An 18,642-nucleotide genomic window follows, 5' to 3' on the forward strand; every position below is an offset into this window, starting at 1 on the left:
TTGTTGAATAAACCATGTATTGTGAGCTGGGGGAGCAGAGGAGTTAAGCAGAGGAGTTAAGATTTCTATTGACCCACCACCCCTTCACCCTTTCCTGAGAGTAAGCCTCATTGAGTCTAATGGGACTTACTTCTGAGTAGACATGCATACGGTTGGGTTCTGACTCACTAAAGATTCATTAACCTCTGCCCCTAGCAAAAACTCTTTGTTTGGCTCTCCAGGTAACTTTGAAAGCATAAAGTGGCAACCCTAATTTAATATGTGGCTGTAGGACTCCATTTGGTTTGATACACCACAATCTGTGCAGGCCTAGCACAAAAATTCCATTCATGAAAATCAGTGGCCATTTGCTTGAAAGGCAAATCTTCAGAAACATTATTTAGAGACAGCACAGATACAGCAGCAGCAATTCCACTTTATGTATCAAATGACATGCAAGAGCACTTATATTTGAGTCTGTCTCCGCTGATGTATGGATCGCTTGAATGATCTTGTCTGATCTTGGAAGCTAAGCAGGGTCAGGCCTGGTTAGTACTTGGATGGGAGACCGCCTGGGAATACTGGGTGCTGTATGCTTCTACCATAGTCTTTCGAGACTGAAGGTTGCCAACCAACCATATTTGGGTCTAGCTCACAGTCCTATACACCAGTGGTTCTCAAACTCCCAGGGAGCTCGAGAACTGCTGTAATTGTGTGCGGGGAAAATGGAAAAGGCAACAGGTGGGAAGAAGGCAGCAACACAATCCCCAGGATCGCAAACCGGAAGTGGGATGCGATTGCTCCACTTTCAATTTTTAAAGCTCAGGGAGCCCTTCAGAGGGTCGCCCAGGGCTCCCTGCACCCCCGGGAGGCTGCTGCAAGGACTGGTAAGTACATGCTAGCCCCTACGCCCCCCTCAGTGATGCGATCCTAGGGATCATGTCGCTGCCTTCCCACCACCCCCACCCCTTAAGGGGGGAGCAGCCAGGGCTCTCTGGCTGGGGTATCACAACACCCCTGTTGAAGAACCACTGCTGTACACATAAGGTCAAATTTAAATTGGCAAGTGTATCCAGTATGCATGTCAAAGGCAGAAACTCCTTTGCTTCCCCCCCAAAAGGATCTGATTTGTCCCATTTTGATAATTCTCATGTCCCATTCTATCAGAATATAGTATAAATATAGTAATTTATTATGAAGTTTTAAAAATTAATAGTTATAATAAAAGCTCTTAAGATGCTTCTGAAATCTAAATTTAAATGTATACAATACTAGGCTTTGGATTTTCCTTACTCTCAACCCATCCCATGAAAACTTCTTCTCCTCCCCTGAAATCAGAAGAGGCAATTCAGCAAACCTCTCAAGAATTAGAAATTAAGCAAGAGGACACTGATGTGAGTGGATATCTCATTTGCAGCATGCACAGACATATACTGATATGTGCCACAGAGCAACATTTTGGCAAACGACTGACCACATGTACGACAGTGGTTCCACCAAACTCACTAAGCTATCTTTTTTCCCTCCTTGAGCTAGCTTTGAACATTTTCCGTTGGTGTTTTCAGCAGCTAGCTGCCTTCTTCCTGCTTTTCCTAGGCCTTGCAAGGCATTCAGGGGCACAACCCAGCAGCCATTAGCAGCTGCCCATTCAATGACTGATGCACCTAACAATGGGGTTTGCAGAACGGATTCCTGGCAGTAAGAGGCACATACCTGTACTAATAAATTCAGCTTGCATTCTGCAACATAGGTACGCATTACTGGTTGCTTCAAAATGCAACAGAAGGAGCTACTGAATCTCCAGAAACCAAAATTCTGTTCCATGTGTGCTTTACAGCCCAGACCTTTAGTGGGACTATGGCATCTGCTACCATAGGTCCTCTCAGGGCTAGCCTTAGGGTAATTTGACTAATGGGGGGGGCAATTTGAAGGGCCCCACACCGGGGCATCGAGTAGAACACACCGAGCCAGCATCTCGCTCTGTAGCTGACACTACAACATAAATCATCCATGTCAAGGCGTCGCAAGGAGAACACAGCAAATGGAGAACTGCCACTGGATGCCCTCCCCCCCGCGGAAGCAGTTGGCAGTGACATGCTGCTGAGTGTCTCACCACTAAAGCTCATTTTGGTGAGCAGGAGGCCCCCCAGGAGGATGGGGGCATAAAAATGTTTTGCACTGGACCCCGCGGCTCCTAAGGCTGACCCTGGGTATTGCGGACCCTTAGGCATCGTAAATGTCATGCTGATATCAAATGTATTGGAGCCACCACTGCATACGGCTGGAGCTCTGCACACCTGCCAGAGATGGATCCAGTCTGCATCAAAGCAGGTGAGGTGCTAGTGGGGGTGAGTTGTGGGCGGTTCAGGACAGTATCTCAGTGGCACTAGTGCACACCGGATCCTATCCCTGTTCTCCCAGCCAACGCGCTCCTTGCCTCTCCTAGGACTTATGCCAGCGAAATAGCTGGCAAAGGCCCAAGGAGACCCATTGAAAGCCAGGTGACCTATGGAGAGACAAGTAAAAACCATTTTTACTTACCTCTCTTAGGTTGTTTGGTCACTCCCCACCCCCAAGACATCATAGCATGCAGCACATGCTCCATAGCATAAAATGAGATAGGACTGGGCCATTTGTTCTGTGCTGTGCTGTGCTGTGCTGGAATGCTGGCCTCCATTACAAAAACACTTTCATGCTATAAGTCGCTAACTAGAGATATGAAAACATCTCTATTAATCAGGATGTCTTGGGCAATCCATGTGCTAAATTTCAGCTTTCTCAGTTATGTAGAAGTAGCATTATTTGGGGGTAGATTTCACGCATAAACATTCCACTTACGAACTTTTTTCCAGTAATCAGGATGCCTTGGACTACATGCATATCGTATTTCAACTTTCTAGCTAGTCTGCAAGTAACTTAATGTTTCATAAGTATACTATCATACCCCACCAAAGTAGGATTAATGGGAACAAGACAGGTATTCAGATGAGCAACCCAAACCTGAGCTGCCAGGCGTGCAGGGCTCCAGCGGCACCAAAAATGGCTGCTGCCGAATCCTGCGTGCTCCAGGCAGTCGCCGCCGCCTCCTCCTCAGGAGAAGGGGACTTTCATCCCCTTCCCCTGGGTAAAGCGAGTAGCCCCACAAGGGGGCTACTCAATTCTACAGTGCTCCAAAGGTCGGCATAGAATGAAGAGCCTCTGTGTCAGATAACTAGCCTGACACGGAGCCTCTGGATCCGGTGGAACAAAGCTCTACCGGTCCTGCCTCCCTCCCGTCCTGCTCTCTCCCCCCAGAATGCCTCCTCCCCACACTCTCCCTGCCCTTCCTCTGCCTCCCTTCACCCCGGAATGCCACCTCCCCGCCTCCCCACACACCCCACCTACCTCTCCACTGCTCAGCACTCCATGCAACTTCTGAGCGACGGAGCTCTGGTGCTCCACTGGCACTAGCCTGGCACCGGCCAGCACCGGGCTAGCACCAGCAGAGCACCAGCACTAGGGCCCACAAACATGCCTTACAGCAAGTTTGCTACAGTGCGTGCCAGCAGCGAGCCAGTGCGTGAAGCTTAGGATTGTGCCCTAAGTTTGAGAAAGAGCTGGTTAAAAACTACCTAACTGCTTAAATGAAATCAAGTCATTTAGACCAGATTAACTGTGTCCTAGAGTACTAAAAGAACTTGCCAACATACTCTCAGCACCTTTATTAATTTGAGAAATTCTGGAAGACAGGGTACATGCCACAAAACTGGAGATAAGCTATTGTTGTCCTGCTCTTCAATACGGAGAAAATGGAGGACCTGTGAAATTACAGACCTGTCACTAGATACTAAAAAGAATTATAAAATAGTCAATCTGCACACATAAGGATATCAGTGCAATGATTGCTAAAAGCCAACATGGATTCGTCAAAATAAACCTTACCAAATAAATATTGGGCCCAATCCTATCCAGCTTTACAGCACTGATGCAGCCATGCCAACAGGGCATGCACTGCATCCTGCATTGGGGAAGGCAGTACAGGAGGCCTCCTCAAGCTAAGGGAACAAATATTCTCTACCTCAGGGCTGGATTGTGGCTTCATCAGTGCTGGAAAGTTTGATAGAATTGGGCCCTACATCCCCTTTTCTGACAGTATCACTAGCTTGCTGGTTGGTGGGAATGTTGTGGTTGTAATTTGTCTTAGTTTTCAATAAAGCATTCAACAACTTCTTGATTAGCATGTTACAGCTGAATCCTATCCAGGCTTGGGCTGATGTGTGCAGCCATTTAAAGCTGTAAAATGGCTGCCAATGGAGTGTGTAGCACTCTGTGGGTGGATATTTTGGGAGCGCTGCAATAAGAGTAGAACTAGATCTAATGGGCTTCAGCTGCAAGAGAAGATTTTCCAGTTGGATATCAGGAAGAAATTCTTAACAGTAAGAGCTGTTCAACAGTGGAACCAGTTACCAAGGGAAGTGGTAGGCTCTCCCTGACTGGAGATCTTCAAGCAGAGGCTTGATTGACACCATTTGGAGATGCTCTAGAGCAGATTTTCCAGCTTCAATTAGAGGGTTGGACAGACGGCTTTCAAGGCTTCTTCCAATTTTGTGTGTCTATGGTTTGTTCTCCTTTTCAAGAAAGATGTGTACCTCATAATGACCACCCTAACAACTGTTAAATCATTAGAATATTTTAAACCAGTGGTTCCCAAAGTGTGGGTTGCAACTCATCAGTGGATCATGAGCCAATTTTTGGTGGGTTGCAAGGCTTCCTGGGTGAGCATTACAACATCCTCCAAACCTGGTGGCCTCTGGACCTGGAGGGAAACCCAAGATGCTGATCTGCACCACCTTGCCTGCGCATGGCCAGCTTCCCTCCTTCCCATCAGCCCTGATGTCATGATCCACATTCTTGCGAGATCAGCAGCCCTACTTAGGCGCCTCACTGGCTGTTATGCAGCCTTGTTGACTCACAGGAAGTGGCACTGTGGATGAGTAGACATGAGTGGAGATAGGCTAAAAATCCATTGCCATCTGCTTGGTTAATATCATGGGCAGAAGGAGACTTCCTGGGTAAAGATTTAGGGGTTCTAAAGCTTAGTTGGTTGAGTCAGCCAGTTAGTGCCCCAGAATGCCTTGCAGCATTACAGCTGGCATCCAGCCTGTTGAATTGTTTACGTTCTCCGATCTGACTAGGCATTATTTAAATTATTTATTCCTGGCCGTCTAGGGCTGGGGTCGGCAACCCGCGGCTCCGGAGCCGCATGCAGTTCTTTCAGCCATCTGCTGCGGCTCCGGAATCTGGGTGAAAATGGCAAAGGAGGTGACAGAGCACCTCTCACCAGAATGCACTTGAAGAGGTTGCTCTCCTTGGGCGGCAGCAGCATGGACGGCGTGGTGGGGCGGCTTGTGGGCGGCGGCCTCTTCGTGGTGGCGGAGGGGGGTGCGGTCGCGCTACCTCATGGCCCTGCTCCTGCTGCCCCTCGCTGCACGCCCAGGATGCTCGTCAGCCGCACGCGGCCTTGCACGGAGCGGCCCGGCCGAGGCAGAAGCAGCGCCGCCAGCCAGCCAGCCCCTTCCGCCGCTCAGACACCCAGCAGGCCCAGCACGTGCACCACTCACCTGCCCCGCCCACTGCTGCTACTGAGGCCAGCCCTGCGTGGGCGCCCGCTGGGCCTCCTCTCTGCCCCTCGCTAGTTCCGCCATAAAATGGCTTCTGAGCCTCCACAGACGCCTCCCGCCTGGCCTGGCAGAAGGGCAGAGGAGGATGGGATCACCTTTGCCACCGAGAAGCCCCCTGGCAGGCTCAGTTGGAGCCCAATCCTATGCATGCGTACTCTGAAGTTGGTCCCATTGGAGTAAGTGGGGCTTACTCCCAGGAAAGAGTGCCTAGGATTGCAACCTCAGAGCCCAATCCAGTGCATGCCCACTCATAAGTAAGCCCCATTGGAGACAATGGGTCTCACTCCCTGAAAAGTGTGGCTCGCATTGTAGCCTAAGAGCCCAAACCTCTGCCTGCCTACTCAGACGTAAGTCCCATTATAGCCAATGGGGCTTACTCCCATGAAATTGTGGCTAGGATTGCAGCCTCAGTCTATATGTATGCAGTGTTATCTTCATTTTAGATGTCAAAAGGGTTTTGTGGCTCCCAAGGTTTTCTTTTCTCCGGAAAACAGGTCCAAATGGCTCTTTGAGTGTTTAAGGTTGCCGACCCCTGGTTTAGGGGCTTCCACCTCAGGCTGAACACTCTGGGCACCTCAGAACACCTCAGTGTCTCAGGCTGAACACTTTGGGCAATGACGCTCTGAACAGGACCAATAGGAGTATTTTGTGCAGATTATGGGACATTAAAGCCAGGAAATTGATGCAGCTGCTAATAAGACCTGCACCTCCCTTCAGCTGCAGTTACTATTGGACCTTGGCTGTCATCCCAGATATGTTTCTTAAATGATCCTCAGGCATGTCAAGCTTTTACACTTGCCCGTTGTAATGTGTTTCCATCTTGTGAACTAGATGCCAGATTTCGTCGACACCCTCAGACGTCTAATTGAGGCTGCAATCTGGAGTCACTGAATTCTTACCCCATATTGAACTGTATTGTATTGTATTGTCCTTGTTATAAAGATATGAGAAGTATGCTTTTATATCCAATTCCAGATGGCCTGTTTTGGGCACAGGAAGTTGAAATCTTACACTTGCTTCTTACTTCTACTGATGTGTTAGTTATAAGCCAAACAGCAAATTTTTTACTTGATATTTTAAAAAACACAGACTTAATTCTGCCATTTACCTTAATGATTCCACTTTTTAGACAGTCTGTTTATATTGCCTTTTCCCTGAATGTCTGCATGTTTGCCTTCTCATTTGTTTTGTTTGTTAATGCCTAATAAAGGTTTCTGAGTTGAACTGAAATTGTTAATAATAATAATAATAATAATAATAATAATAATAATAATAATAAACTTTATTTCTATCCCGTCCTTCTCCCTAAAGGGACCCATATATATATTTATTTATATAAAGTATTTAGTTATACAAATCATTTATTTATATGAAGTAGGTCACAGTGCTAAAAAGTTTGGGAAACATTGTCTTAGTCTGTATTTATTAAGCTTCAGATATTTTGGGTGCATTGGAAATACCTTAAACTTGTTAATGTGTTTTTAATATGTTTTTATCTGTTTGTTAAATTATGTTTTAATCTGTTTTTATATGTTGTAAGCCGCCCTGGGTCCCTTTAGGGAGAAGGGCGGGATAGAAATAAAGTTTATTATTATTATTAACCATTTTGGGATACACTATGTCCTTTTTACACAGAGCAAAAAAAAATACAGATTTTTCTTGTAGGTTTGGCCTGGAACAACTTGTGTGCCTTGTTAAGTCCTGCTGGTATCCTCGGCTTGTAAGATCTCTCTTTCCATATTTGCATTTTCAGCATTTAACACAGCATTCTTCCCTGGGATACAGAAAATCTAAACCAGGTAATACTGCCAAATCAGACACACTTACAAGATTGTTAACAACCCCAAGAATACATTCAGCATAATTAAAAATAATTACTTTCAGCAAGTGAAATCTAGATTAAGTTCTTAAATTTTACTACATGCTGCTTTAGAGCCTGATCCAGAGCCCTGTGTGTTGGCTCACCACTCCAGACTGCCTGGAGGCAGAGAGGTGAATGGAGGTATGGGGGGAGGGTGGGGATGAGGCATGGCAGGTGAAGGAGCAGGGAGGGAGGGGCAGAACCAGTGCAGCTCTGCTCCACCAAATCCTAAGCCCTGTGTGTGACCATGCGGTCTGACACAGGGCTCTCCGATTCTGTGGCAGCTCCACAGCTGCCACAGAATTAAGTAGCCCCATTGTGGGTCTATTTTCCTTACCCAGGGGAAGGGGAAGAAAGTCCTCTCCCCAAAGAGCCGGCAGTGGCTGCCTGGTTGTACGCTGGATACCACGGCAGCCATTTTGGCACCGCAGTAGCCCTGCACGCCAGGCAGCTCAGAATTGGGCTGCCCATTACTGTAAGGGACTGAAACAGTCTAAAAAACTTAACAGCTCAATCCTATCTCCTGCCAACTCATAGACAAGTTGTTTACACTTGTCCCGCTAAGTTGCAAGTTTGCAAGTTGTTTACACTGAGCAGGAGACTGTACTCAATGTCCTCTAATAGCCTTCAATTCTTAACCTTCTATGAGTGTGTGACAGAATCTGCATCTGCTGGATTACCTGTCTTTCTTAAAATTATTCTGGGTTAAAGAAATAGGAGGCAAGATTTACTGGAGTGGGGGAGTTTGGTGGTATGCTATTGCAGTCAGTCTGTGAAAGAGAAGGCCATCCAAAAGTGTGACTTTATCAGATCTATTCCAGAATTGATACTTGAGGTCACTTTCCTCAGTATAGGCACTTGGGGTCAGCCCCACCATGGAGCAGGCTGCTTCAGAAAGCAGACGTGGCCAAGGTTTTAGGAGCATTGCAGCACACCTAGCAGCCCCCCCCCCCCAATGAATGGCTACAGAGGAAGGAAGGTGTAATGGTATCATGCAGTTTTTCATCTTCCCTTCCGAATAGAAAAAGAAAAAAGGGGGAGACGTTTGAAAGGGGAGATACCATTTAGTGCTCTTTGTCATGCAGCAAAATGTTATGGACTACCTCTGTATGCAATACAGGTTCCAAGGTTCTTTGGAGCTTTGTGAAAATAAATCTTTATTCTTGGTAATATATAATATTTTTATGGTTTAAATCCTAAAAAAGGGGGTATTAAGGTGTATTAAGTCTGGAAGAGAGAATGTTGAATCTGTGGTCCCTAATTCCAGCTGACAATAAGTGGGCTGCATTTTTGTTGTGTGTAGAAAGAAAAGCACTCTGAACATGATCAGAGGTTGTTACTATTTTCTGTTGCTCTTTCTGTTTTTAAATTTGGAAATAAGGTTTAAAGGTTTCTAACTCAGTTTATATTCTGGGGTTTGCCTTTCAATGGTTAAACTGCAGTTTTGAGATTTCTTTCTTCAAAATTGAAGGATTGGGTCCTTAACTGGCAGCATGAACCTGAAAATACTGCTGATAAATGAAAGATTTCTACTTCTGAACAACAAATTATTGAAATATAGGATCAGGATACTGGTGTTCACATTCTTCAGAATGATCCATAAGTGTTTGTTTACATTAAAATAGGGGTAGAATATGAAGAAAGTGGGTTAAAAATTGTGCAAAAAGAAAAAGTTTTGAGTTTGCAGCAGGTGAAAAGGAGAACACAAGTCTGATTTCTTGCCTGCTAAAGTTTTGGCTTTTCCAACTGTTCATCACTAACAATATGTGCATATGTAAAACTTGGTGATTTGCCAGTCCTTACCTGTAAGTGTGATCTTATCTTTAATAATGAAGATTTCATGAATTTTACATAATGAGAGAATTATGGAGTCATGTTGCTGCTTGCCAGGGTAGTAAACCAAATCAAAACTGCACAGTGTTTTTAACTGCCAGAGAGCTTAGGTTTTCAGGGTGATTTTGAGGTCATACCTCAGTATAAGTAGTAGTTCAGTGTTCCTAGAAAGGAAGGGGATTGTATGAAAACTTCACCCATCCTCCCCAACAGGAAGCTCTTAGGTTAGGCCAGGGTTGTCCGAACTTTTTGGCAGGAGGGCCACATCATCTCTCTGACGCTGTCTGGGGCCAGGAAAAAAAAAATTAATTTACATTTCAAATTTGCATAAATTTGCATAAATGAATATATTAAAGATGGAACTTATATGAATGAATGAATGAATGAAGGTCTTGCAACCTCATAGACAAGTTGTTTCCACATTTCTCCCGCTAAGGCAGAGCTGTTCAAACTGGAGCATTGCGATGCCCCACCCTGAGGGCCCTGGCCTCTGCCCCCTTAAGGGGCAGGGGCAGGGGGACGGCAGCAACGTGATCCCTAGGATCGCGTCGCTCAGGGGGGTTACAGGGACTGGGATGTACCTGGGATGCTCCTGAGGAGCATCTGCAGGGCTCCCCAGCCTGCTAAAAGTGAAAGTGGAGTGGTCACCTCCACAAAACCAGAAGTGGAGCGCCATCACTCCGCTTTCACCTTCAGAAGGCTGGGGAGACTTCCCCATACTTACCTGCATGCTAGGAGAAGCTTCAGTTTATCTTTGCCTGTTAAAGGCAATCCTCTACTTAGCAAAGAATGAATTTTTTCCTGTACCTTTTGCGACTCTCTTACCAGCAACACATTTTTGGATGACAGTAGGCCTTTGGTATCCATGGGAGATCCATTCCAGGACCCCTAGCAGATACTAAAATCCGCGGATACTGAAATCTGCCGGGAGGGCTGGCACAGTGCCACAATTACCTGCAGGCTGTGCCTATCCCTTTGGAGGTTGCACCAGCTTCCCTGCCTCTTCAGAAGGCCACCTGGATACAACTAGAAGCCACTTCCTGGTTCACACAAGCAACTTCTGGTTGTGTCTGGGAGGTGTTCATGCGGCTGGCAGGCCCTCAGCAGCACGGGCTTGTAAACTGCAGATGCTCAAATCCACAGATGCCAAGGCCGCAGGTAAGGTGGGCCCATGGTATTTTCTTTGGAATATACACCAATGTACCATAATATGAACCATGGATGCTGCTCTTCCTGAAATCTCAGGTCAAGCATTGAACTCCAATGAACTCTGCCCTGGCATTACATTCATGACACACACCTTGGGAAGGGGGAAATAATGATGCAATTCTCATTCATTGTATTGTGAAATTTCTACCTCCTACCTGTGCCTGGTTGACATCTTTTTGTACATCTGCATTTTGTCTGTCTCCACTGAGCCATGCTCTCCATTATACCCTTCTAACCAGGCAAAGAGGCACTTTCTGAAGTGGTGCTCCTCTTATATTTAGAAGAGAAACTGTCCCTTTCCACCTAGCACAATGTCTTTTCTAGTGGCCACTGCTGGTGTCTGTTCTACACACCTTTTTAGATTGTGAGCCTTTTCAGGACAGGGAGCCATTTAATTATTTGATTTTGTCTGTAACCCTGGAGGCCAAGTAGTCTAATAAGGAATTCTTGGCAATGACCCAGAAACAACATTTCTTGAAGGAAGTGAAGGTTGTTAAATCAATTTTAGAGACCTATTCAAGGTTGACACAGCCTAAAAGGATCATTTCAAGATGCAATACAAAGCACATTTACTAGAAAGTAAGCATTGTTAGGATTCTCCTGCATGCAATTACATTGCCTCAAGCTCTGTTCAGCTGACTCTTTGCCCCAAGTCCTGCTTCCAATGCACTGTCCTGTCACAAGTTCCTACTGAGATTCTCTTCACAGTCCATAGTGGTGAAGTTACTGATGATGATCATTTCTAGATTATAAGCAGCCAGTTTTGCTGGAGAGCTTCTTTGAAGAAAGGATGGTGGAACAACACTATACTACTCCCTCTTCAAATGGGCTACTACCCTCAAATCTCATTGCCAGGGGCACTGCTGTCCTTAAACCACCCCTTTGGGTTGGCAATAGCGGAAAAGATGGTACTCACCAGGAAGGACATTTGTCTGAGAAGGCACTTGAAGTACTCTAACCCAGCTGTTCCCAAAGTCCTACTCAGACTTTGAGACTGCACTAAATTGTTGAGGAGGGAGGACAGGAGGGGACAGCCCGATGATGAAGCAGCAATCACAGCACTGCAGGGACTTGGGACATGTAAGCGTATCTGGGGGAGGCATGAAGCCTCCTGGAGGATTGCAGCCCCCTCCACAAGCCTCCCCGCTGCTGCACTGAGCTCCAATCACTCATCGGAGTTCACTTCCAGTTTGCGACCACAGCTCTGAATGCAACCAGAATTGAGCTCCGATGAGTAACTGGAGCTCAGTGCTGCAGCGGGGAGGCTTGCAGAGGGGGCTGTGAGCCTCTAGGAGGCTTCATGAACCCACCCCCTGGTACGTTTACATGTCGCTGGGTTCCCACAATACCATAATCACTGCAGCACCATCAGGAACCTATTTCCAGTTCCCCTGGCAGGTTGTGACCCACCAGTTTCGGAACTGCTGCTTTACCTTTGTCAAAAAGAGAGAATAAATTTTGAGAACCTATAACAGTCTCATATCTACTTGGAAATCATGAGAACTGGAATTTAACTTCTTAAAAACAAAAAGCTAGCCAGTTCATAAATTTAATATTTCATCATAAGTCTTGTGATTTATAGTAAGCACTCTCGAACTACATGAGGTAAGCTAAAGAAGGGTGTGAGGGGTCAGCTGCATTTTACACCCTCCTGTTAGCTACTTTTCCTGCTGCACAACCCTTACCTGCTGTTGTAATTTACCATCTTTTTTTAACCCACGCACTAAGCACCAAATTGATACAAGTTGTACTGCTTTACCAACTACACCCATGCGCTCAGTACATGCTAGAGTTTACACTGTCAGGGTGTGTCATGGCAAGCACCCTGTCCTGATAAAAGTCCTTATCTTTCCCTAAAAGACAGCTCTCTGCGTACAGTACACTGAAACAGACCGAGGAAGCAGCCTGTCTAATTCGCCATTCATAGAACAGAACACCATAGAACAGGGGTGCCCAAACCCTGGCCCTGGGGTCACTTGTGGCCCTTGGGGGCTCCCAATCTGGCCCGCAGGGAGCCCCCATAGCCAATGAGCCTCTGGCCCTTTTGAGACTTGCTGGAACCCATGCTGACCTGACACAGCTGCTCTCAGCGTGAGGGCAACTGTTTGACCATTTGCATGAACTGTGGGACAAGGGTTCCCTCCACTGCTTGCTGTTTCATATCTGTGATGCTGCAGCAGCAGGGAAGGAAAGGTCAGCCTTGCTTTGTACAAGGCCTTTTATAGGCCTTGAGCTACTGCAAGACCTTCATTCATTCATATAAGTTCCATCTCTAATAAATTCATTATGTAAATTTATTCAAATTTGAAATGTAAATTCTCTTCTTCCTGGCCCCTGACACAGTGTCAGAGAGATGATGTGGCCCTCTTGCCAAATTGTTTGGACACCCCTGCCATCCAGCTGGTGGTAGTCCGGAGATCCAGATCAAGACAGGTGTCAAAGCCAGAGAAAGCAAGATGCAAGTCAACCTTTGCAAGATGCCAGGATAACCAGATGGGAAAGAGTTAACCAATATGGGAATTGTCCTCCCATCTCAGCCTTATCCTCCCAGTCTTGCACACTACCCAAAAAGACTTGAGAGTGTGTGCGCGCATAGTTGTATGGGGATATGTGGATGAGAGAGGGAGAGAAGTGAAGCAAAGGAGCTCTCCATTCTTCTCCATCCTCTATTAACTCAGCATGAGAGCTGTCAGACAGCAGACAGACTCTCGGCTGGATGAAGGGGTGGAAACATGACTCTCATCTTGTATTTCTGTTGGCAGTGGAGAATCTACCCCACATGCACAACCAGGGCATGACTGCATACATGGTCTTAATGAGTTGAGAGAAGCACTTGATTTCGCAGAGGGGAACACAGTCCTCCTTAGTGCTACCCTGGAGATGGCCACAATGGTCTCAATTCAACTGCCATGGACATTACAACTCTTTTTTTTCCTAGCACATCCCTGATCTTGTCTGATCTTGGAAGCTAAGCAGAGTCAGGCCTGGTTAGTACTTGGATGGGAGACCGCCTGGGAATACCGGGTGCTATAGGCCTATACCATAGTCTTTCGAGACTGAAGGTTGCCAACCATTTTTTCCTAGAAAGCTTCTTTTGGGTCAGTATTCTAAGAAAGGCAAACTTAAGAACAAATTATGTGGTTTAATTTATTCTGCTCCCTTTAGGGTTCTCAATATTCTCTCTCTCTAAGAGATTGGTGCCTTGAACAACAACGTGGCAAGTTCATGTTCAGCAGCTGAAGCTTTCCTGCAGCCTGAGGGTGCAGTGTTGAAAAAGACTTAATCTGCTAATATACTCTTGTGGCGCAGCTGCTAACAGTACAAAGGCTCTTCCAGAAAAAAAAAATATTGGTAACCGTAATTCCCTAGAACTGCTCTACGATTATGGCACATTGACAGACAATCTTGGTTACCAGGTCTTGAAATCAAACATTCTGGAACTTGGGTGGGCTTTGGGAGCAAGACCTCTGGACCCAGGAGGCAAGAAGCTCAAAGCAGATCAAGTTGAACCAGGAGGTAGTGTCCAGTCTAAGGGTACAATCAACAAGGAAATTCTCCCATTCGCTTCTCATGACATTAGCAGGAGCAGCACAACAACATCACCCATTAACTTTCATGAAGCTTATTGTCAAGGCATACCATCAGTTTCTGGACAATTGATAAGGCACACCAGACTGCTGGTTAGGGGCTCACACACCCCAATGGCCCTAAACCCAATTTTGCCCAGCTCACAGGTGTACACAGTTTATTCCTGTTGCATACATGCAATGTTGGGCAGAAATGGCTTTAATATATGACCCTTCCCAAATTCCTGCAGCACATCTGCAGACCACTGCAGTACAGTGGTTGAAAATGGTTGGTCTAACTCAGGGGTGCCCAAACCCCAGCCCTGGGGCCACTTGCAGCCCTTGAGGACTCCCAATCTGGCCCTCAGGGAACCCCAGCCTCTGGCCCTCTGGAGACTTGCTGAAGCCCGTGCTGGCCTGATGCAACTGCTCTCGGCATGACTGTTCAACCTCTCACGTGAGCTGTGGGACGAGGGCTTTCTCCACTGCTTGTTCTTTCATGTCTGTGATGCTGCAGCAGCAAAGGAAAGGCTGACCTTACTTTGTGCAAGGCCTTTTATAGGCCTTGTGCCGTTGCAAGACCTTCATTCATTCATATAAGTTCCATCTTTAATATATTCATTTATGCAAATTTATGCAAATTTATGCAAATTTGAAATGTAAATTAATTCTTTTTTTTCCTGGCCCCAGACAGCGTCAGAGAGATGATGTGGCCCTCCTGCCAAAAAGTTCGGACAACCCTGGCCTAACCTAAGAGCTTCCTGTTGGGGAGGATGAGTGAAGTTTTCATACAATCCCCTTCCTTTCTAGGAACACTGAACTACTACTTATACTGAGGTATGACCTCAAAATCACCCTGAAAACCTAAGCTCTCTGGCAGTTAAAAACATTGTGCAGTTTTGATTTGGTTTACTACCCTGGCAAGCAGCAACATGACTCCATAATTCTCTCATTATGTAAAATTCACGAAATCTTCATTATTAAAGATAAGATCACACTTACAGGTAAGGACTGGCAAATCACCAAGTTTTACATATGCACATATTGTTAGTGATGAACAGTTGGAAAAGCCAAAACTTTAGCAGGCAAGAAATCAGACTTGTGTTCTCCTTTTCACCTGCTGCAAACTCAAAACTTTTTCTTTTTGCACAATTTTTAACCCACTTTCTTCATATTCTACCCCTATTTTAATGTAAACAAACACTTATGGATCATTCTGAAGAATGTGAACACCAATATCCTGATCCTATATTTCAATAATTTGTTGTTCAGAATTAGAAATCTTTCATTTATCAGCAGTATTTTCAGGTTCACGCTGCCAGTTAAGGACCCAATCCTTCAATTTTGAAGAAAGAAATCTCAAATCTCAATCTGCAGTTTAACCATTGAAAGGCAAACCCCAGAATATAATCTGAGTTAGAAACCTTTAAACCTTATTTCCAAATTTAAAAACAGAAAGAGCAACAGAAAATAGTAACAACCTCTGATCATGTTCAGAGTGCTTTTCTTTCTACACACAACAAAAATGCAGCCCACTTATTGTCAGCTGGAATTAGGGACCACAGATTCAACATTCTCTCTTCCAGACTTAATACACCTTAATACCCCCTTTTTTTTAGGATTTAAACCATAAAAATATTATATATTACCAAGAATAAAGATTTATTTTCACAAAGCTCCAAAGAACCTTGGAACCTGTATTGCATACAGAGGTAGTCCATAACATTTTGCTGCATGACAAAGAGCACTAAATGGTATCTCCCCTTTCAAACGTCTCCCCCTTTTTTCTTTTTCTATTCGGAAGGGAAGATGAAAAACTGCATGATACCATTACACCTTCCTTCCTCTGTAGCCATTCATTGGGGGGGGGGGCTGCTAGGTGTGCTGCAATGCTCCTAAAACCTTGGCCACGTCTGCTTTCTGAAGCAGCCTGCTCCATGGTGGGGCTGACCCCAAGTGCCTATACTGAGGAAAGTGACCTCAAGTATCAATTCTGGAATAGATCTGATAAAGTCACACTTTTGGATGGCCTTCTCTTTCACAGACTGACTGCAATAGCATACCACCAAACTCCCCCACTCCAGTAAATCTTGCCTCCTATTTCTTTAACCCAGAATAATTTTAAGAAAGACAGGTAATCCAGCAGATGCAGATTCTGTCACACACTCATAGAAGGTTAAGAATTGAAGGCTATTAGAGGACATTGAGTACAGTCTCCTGCTCAGTGTAAACAACTTCAGCATCCAACAGGTGGCTATCCAGCCTCTGCTTGAAAACTTACAGGGAGGGTGAGCCCATAACTGTACAGGCAGACTATTCCTGTGCCAGACCACTCTGATCATTAAAAAAAAAAAAATCACAGAGTTGCAATGACAGGAAAAGATGCACCTGCTGAATTTCTCCCTGACCACTTCCAGCCCCTTTTCAAATGATAAATTCACAATTTTTACCTAGAGCAATTTGGCATCAGAGGAAAGGCTGACCAAGAGCAAACCTTCTCTCAATGTAGGATCCATTTAAGATTTCAGAAACCCAAGGCTTTTGCAAACAGCATTCCTCTAAAAACAATCCATGAATCAAACTCATACTACCTACCTCTGAAGGGCCCAAGGATCATGATGAAAGTCGCGGTAGTCAACACAGGCTCCAGACCCAGTTCGGCTGAAATCATTAACACTTTGAGAACGTTGTTGAAATATGCTGTTGTCATACCCTCTGGTATGACAGGCCAAGTAAATTGCTGGAAGGTCCTTCATTGAGATATTTATGGCACAACACTCAGCAGTGTGTAGAAATGCAGAATGTGGGTGAGTCAAAGAACAAATCAAAACAATAGAGAGATGTCAGCATTGAGATGTTGAGACTCCAAGCTTCTGATTAGCACCATGGAAATTCTCAGACAGAAGAGGAGAAGATCAGCATAGTCAGCCACGTGTGAATAGTCTTGGCCTTTTCCAGGAGGACCTCCAAGTTTCCAAGGTGGCAGTGGTGCCACACTGTCGCCAATAGCTAGCACTTTCCAGTGAGATTTTCCATCACTATTGTTCTATATTGTTCCTCTTTAAGACCAGTCCACAGTGGCCAAATGGAATCCTGGATTAAATAAGCAAGTCATATAAAGACAGTTTAGATGTCTCCAACTGTGTACTCCTCCACAGACATCTCTATCTACTATGTCATTAATTTTATAGCTATAAAGTATCTAATCTTCTAATTATCTGTTAGACTTTCTGGATTGGGAACCTCCTATGGGAGGTGATTGCTATGCCATAAGATCATCTCAGTTGTTAGCCCTTTTTCTCCCAACACAATATATTACTAGGAACCTGCCAGAACCTAATGAACCTAGAAGTAGGGATTAGCAACATGAAACTCCAAAGTGAAATCAGGCTCTCAAAGAAGATCTAGCTGCCATTTCAACTGCCAAGTCAGATGCAAAAGAAGAGAGTGGAGACTGGCAACAAGACTTGCAAACAGTTCACTTTGCTAGAGAACCTAAACCCTAATCATGCCCCTCAAGGGTTGCCAGACCTCAAGGTCTTAACCTCTAAGAATCTGCAGGGGAAGGACTAAAATCTCCGGGTATGGAACCAAGGACCAAACTACTTTTTGCATGGCTTCATGGGAGCTTTTGCCATTTGCTCTGCTCCTCTCATCACAAGGCCCACCTGCCAGGAGTCCTTAGAACAGTAGAACTTAGAAAACGTTTTGAGTATGAGTCAAAAACCAAGATCCCTTCTCAGGCTACCTAAATGTGTGCATAATGGCAAGTAAGACTAGCCATTGCCTTCCAGAGTGGGCTTTTCTCCCAAAGAAACCAAGATCAGGGGGATAAGAGTGCAATGCAAGAACAACAGAATGTGGTTGGTGCATAACTGTGAAATGACTCCACATTTCATCATTTCTCTTTCCATAATCCCAGAGTGATTGTTGCTTTCATCAGATAACCTGAAGGTTTAAACTGTTGCTAGATATTGCCTCTTATCATGGCAGACTCGGAGCCCAATCCTAGACATGTCTACTCAGAAGTAAGCCCCATTATATGACTATAAAGGGGCTTACTTCCAAGTAAGTGTGGATAGAATTCCAGCCTCATTCACTAAAATTGAAATCAAGTCAGAAGGTGGTAATGGGAAGCAATACATAATTACAAGCAACATAGTGAATGATGCCTGCAATTTAAATGTGCAAAACTATGTAGCACAGGGGTCTCAAATAGCTCCAAGGTTCACTTTTACAGCTCAAGCAGCCCACACAGAGTAGAATAGCATGTTTTCTTATTTTCAAGTTACCTTTACCTTTAAGAGAGGAGGATTTGTTAGTAAAGCTCTTGCCAAGCCTGCACCTCTTTATAAAGTAGGAACAATGTAGCTGGCAACAATGGATATTTGCCACAATCTTATAAAGGACAACATCTAAAGAAATCATTTCCATAAAAATGGAACAACAACAACAACACAGGTATTTATATACCACCTTTCTTGGTCATCAGATTTCTCCTCAGACTCTAATTCAAGGCGGTTTACATAGGCAG

The 18,642-nt window shown here is 45.1% G+C and overlaps 1 protein-coding gene across 1 annotated transcript in view; it reads right to left on the reverse strand.

The window, feature by feature from the left end:
- The window catches only part of LOC136651439 (transmembrane protease serine 11C-like), a 60,956-nt gene extending 43,911 nt beyond the window's left edge, over positions 1 to 17,045 (reverse strand). The window contains exon 1 of the mRNA XM_066627816.1: positions 16,704 to 17,045. Coding sequence (XP_066483913.1) covers positions 16,704 to 16,864 — 161 coding nt within the window. The 5' untranslated portion in view covers positions 16,865 to 17,045. The remainder of the gene's footprint in view (positions 1 to 16,703) is intronic.
- Positions 17,046 to 18,642: the final 1,597 nt, after the last annotated feature.

Source organism: Tiliqua scincoides, chromosome 5, assembly GCF_035046505.1.
Source record: "Tiliqua scincoides isolate rTilSci1 chromosome 5, rTilSci1.hap2, whole genome shotgun sequence".
In the NCBI taxonomy this organism is placed as follows: Eukaryota; Metazoa; Chordata; class Lepidosauria; order Squamata; family Scincidae; genus Tiliqua; species Tiliqua scincoides.